Here is a 3,880-nt window from a genome sequence, read left to right as displayed (position 1 = left end):
GTGTTGCTAGCCTGTAGAGTAGGTCCTAGCACAAGAGTAGAAGGACTGGTACTCAGTGCAGACAGATAAGGAGTAGATGGAAATATGACTCTTTCTTTCGCAGGGAGCTGTGAGTCAGAGTCTTTGATTCATCCCCTGTTTTGTGCCCAGGGCAGTGCATGTGTACGATTTCCCATGGTAAAGGACAGGTACTATAACAGGTTATCCCATAACTGCATTGCTCGTTATATAACTGTAATTGCACCTCTCTTTTTTGCTTGCATTGTATTTTTCAGTGGTGCTACAAAGGCCATTGTATGTGGAAGAATGCAAACCAACTGAAACAGGATGGCAGCTGGGGACCGTGGACTAAATTTGGTTCTTGCTCACGGACATGTGGTACGGGAGTACGCTTCAGAACACGCCAGTGCAACAATCCAATGTGAGCCTGGAAGTCTCTGAGTAACTGGTATTCCCCACTGGACTGGAATCTTTGTGGTTGTGAGCTATGGTTTGCATGACATTCATGTGTGGGTGTAATGCCTGCCAAAATTCTTAAGTCCAGCAAACTAGAATGGTTCTCATGCAGAGGGGGCTGAGCTCCTGCAGGAGTGGCTTGGGGACTCCATTCAGGGCATAGTGACTGGAGCACCCCTACCTACAGGCTGTGGCAGCATGATAGTAATTGTGTCTGACTTTACTCAGGGTGTAAATGAAAGCTTTGTATAGGGGTGCTTTGCGGTTTCTCCACTATTACACAACAGCAAGGTTTGCATAAGTGCTAGGGAGGGACTCTAAAGTTGCAGTGTGGACCTGAGGGTTTGCTACATTCTTTCCAGGACCCAGGCTATTTGTAGAATATGGGGAAGGGTGGGATTATCTTTGTACTGTGGTAGAACTTCTAGACACATGTAACAAAAAGATCCATACAGTATTAGGAAATATGCAAAGCAGTGGAGAGAAGTTGGAATACAGATTTAGCAATCTACCAGATGCACTGTTAAATGACAGTTGCAGAATCCATTGCAAATCTGCTGTTATCAGTGCATGGAAGCACCTATTGCATCTACAAAACCTTCCATTCAAGCATTTAGATTGGGCAATTGCATGGCTAGTCACCTGACCAGCCCATGTTCTCACACAGCTTTGTAAGTTCAAATGGGGGGCTCTGTTGTTTATTCTGTTTTCATTTTTGCCAGGTTATCCATTGCACCCATCTTTGTAAATATGTCTCTGAGAAGTAGAATGAGACTTTTATTTGAGATTAAACTGCTATTTTGGACTAAGGCATGCCATCAGCAAATCTCGACTCCTTAGGTTCAAGTATTTTTTAAAGTCTTTCTAACATGTTTTGATGCAGGCCAGTCAATGGGGGTCAGGATTGTGCCGGTGTGAATTTTGAATATCAGCTTTGCAACACAGAAGAATGTCCAAAGCACTTTGAGGACTTCAGAGCTCAGCAGTGTCAGCAGCGCAATTCCCATTTTGAATATCAAAACAGCAAGCACCACTGGTTGCCATACGAACATCCTGACTGTAAGTACAGTTACTCTTTTAGAAGGATGTTTTAGAAGGATGTTATTTCTAAAAACAGATCCCCAGGGCCTGCAGCCCTGCTGGGATTTTGCTTCGCTGTATAGCACATCAAGGACTGAAGGTGTCCTTGAATAGTGTTGCTTGCCAAAAATAGTAACAGTCATGCTAGGAATAGGTGGGACTCAAACAGAGAAAGGAAGATGGCCCAAAATAAGAAAACAGGTGCAGTCAATGAGAACCTGCTGTATAATTTCCTCATGCTCAGCCTTGGGCACACAGGTCCCACCTGATCTTTTCCTTGGTGAGGGTTTGATCCTACAAAGAGCTTATGGCTCTTTGCACCTTCAGGGAAGCCTATGGAAGTTGAAGGTGCTCAGCTGAGTGCTTACTTGACTTCCATGACTGTGACCTTGCTTACATGCCCCAAGTTTCTTTTTCACTACCAGAAGGACCTCTCTAGCCCCCTTATGTCTGCCAATCACCCACAGTATGTCTACAGGAGACTCGCATAACAGTATCATTATTAACGTTTAATTATTGCTGGTTTTGTCAACTACAGCTAAAAGTATCACACATGTCATCTTAAAAGCTCCATCTTAAAAATTCTGTAGTATTTTTCTACTCTTCCAGAGACCCATCTCCTCCACCATCAGTCTAGCAGACCTCAGTCTAGCAGATTTAATCATTAACAGCATTAACTTTCTCTCTTCTGGTTAATTTTAGTGAATGAGAGATATAAAGACAACAACAACAATAAGATGATTAGGTAAATGTAGGAGTGTCAAACAGCCCATGGATCCAACTCTTTCTGGGTTGCCAAGCAACCATCAGCCCAGAGAATTTGGGAGCATGTCCAGGAGTGAGTGGGGCCTACCACAGAATCTGGGATCCCGGGACCACAGTAGACATGGCCTTCGGTACCACGTGGGCAAGGGAAGGCTGGTCAACACAGCCTTCAGTCACCTGGCAGCTGCCTGACACCACCACTCTAGTTGCCATTGCTCCTGCCATTATGGTGGCCAGCCTGGGACCAGTTGAGTTTGACACCTCTGGCATTATGAAAGGCACTGAAAACCTTGATCGGTAGTTGCCAGTGCAGCTGACTTGTTGTTCAGACTTTTGTACCTCATAAGATACACTTAATAGTTTTAATATTGTGCATGCAGTTGCTGGTATTACCTGGGCTGCAGTGAACAGGAGCTCAGACCCCTGTAGTGTCAGCTCTTAAGGTTGGACAGCTTGGGCCTCAGCATGTCCCAGTCACTGAAACTGGCCCTGTTCTCGCCTGCCATGCCTTGATCTTGGAAATCAGTGGGAGGGTTCCTGGTCATCAGTTGGAGTTGGTTCTGATTTCACATGAGGGCACTGCATGGGGCTCCACTTCCTCTCACACCCCTTCCACATGCCAGCCAAGCGTTTTGATGATGTATAACGTACTTCCCACAAAATGGTACAACTCTGATATTAGCCCACTGGGTACTACTGATATAATTCTGTAGGGCCAGATGTCAACTCAGATCCACATTCAGCTTACCAAAGCCTCTGCTCAATCAGTGGACCATAAATAAATGATAATCAATTAAATTAAAAAAAAGGTCCGTTGCTTATGAATCCTTTAAAAAGTTAATCCACCCACTTCATTCCATTAGACAATCAAACAATGAGATCAATACATATGTTCACAATTAATCTTTGAGGAAATCTGTTCTTTCAGTTAATTCCATGATGCTATTACCTAATAATACATAATGAAATCAAGAAAAGGTCTGTAATTAATTGACCACTAAGGGAAATCAATTTGTCCAACTAGTTTCATTGGAAAATCACGGTATTCTCCAGTCATTAAGGGCCATATTCTCTCACATAATAAAGCACTTGCTTCCAGAAAGCTGCAAATCCCAAAATGCAGTCCCTTCTAGGTAATCAGCCGTTCCCCATTCATTCACTTGGTAGATTAACTGCCTGCTAATTTCATCATGCTCTGATCAAGAAGGGTAAGTCCTCCCTTTCTTTACCTGGCTTGGTAAAGGTGTCCTTGGGCTTCCTCTCCTCACCACTTCTCCAGGGGCTCAGGTACTTGTTGCCGGGTGGCCCTCCAAACTTCCAGACCACAGAGGCTCTCCCTTACCAGCTTTATTGGTGTTTGCCTACCTCTCAGTTGTGTGGCTCTGCACACCAGTCTCCCATTGCTCTCTCCTCCTTCTCTGCCCGTGCTGGATTTCCAGTTATCTGGCTGGCTCCTGGGTGTCCTCCAATACAGATCAAACAGGAATTGTAAATCACGGCTGTTTTTTCTGCCATCCAGCAGCTGCTTTCCCTGTAGGGACACAGGAGAGCTCACCAGCCTTCACCAGGTTCTGATGTT

At 44.6% G+C, this 3,880-nt stretch overlaps 1 protein-coding gene across 1 annotated transcript in view; it reads left to right on the top strand.

Moving 5' to 3' along the window:
* The window catches only part of ADAMTS3 (ADAM metallopeptidase with thrombospondin type 1 motif 3), a 277,324-nt gene that overhangs the window by 250,398 nt on the left and 23,046 nt on the right, over nt 1-3,880 (top strand). Inside the window, exon 13 of the mRNA XM_019533972.1 lies at nt 1,340-1,515. Within this exon, the coding sequence (XP_019389517.1) occupies nt 1,340-1,515 (176 nt within the window). The remainder of the gene's footprint in view (nt 1-1,339; nt 1,516-3,880) is intronic.

Source organism: Crocodylus porosus, unplaced genomic scaffold (assembly GCF_001723895.1).
Source record: "Crocodylus porosus isolate Cpor-Errol unplaced genomic scaffold, CroPor_comp1, whole genome shotgun sequence".
NCBI lineage: Eukaryota > Metazoa > Chordata > Crocodylia > Crocodylidae > Crocodylus > Crocodylus porosus.
Note: the sequence above shows the minus strand (reverse complement) of the source record. Positions and strands in the feature narration are given on the sequence as shown.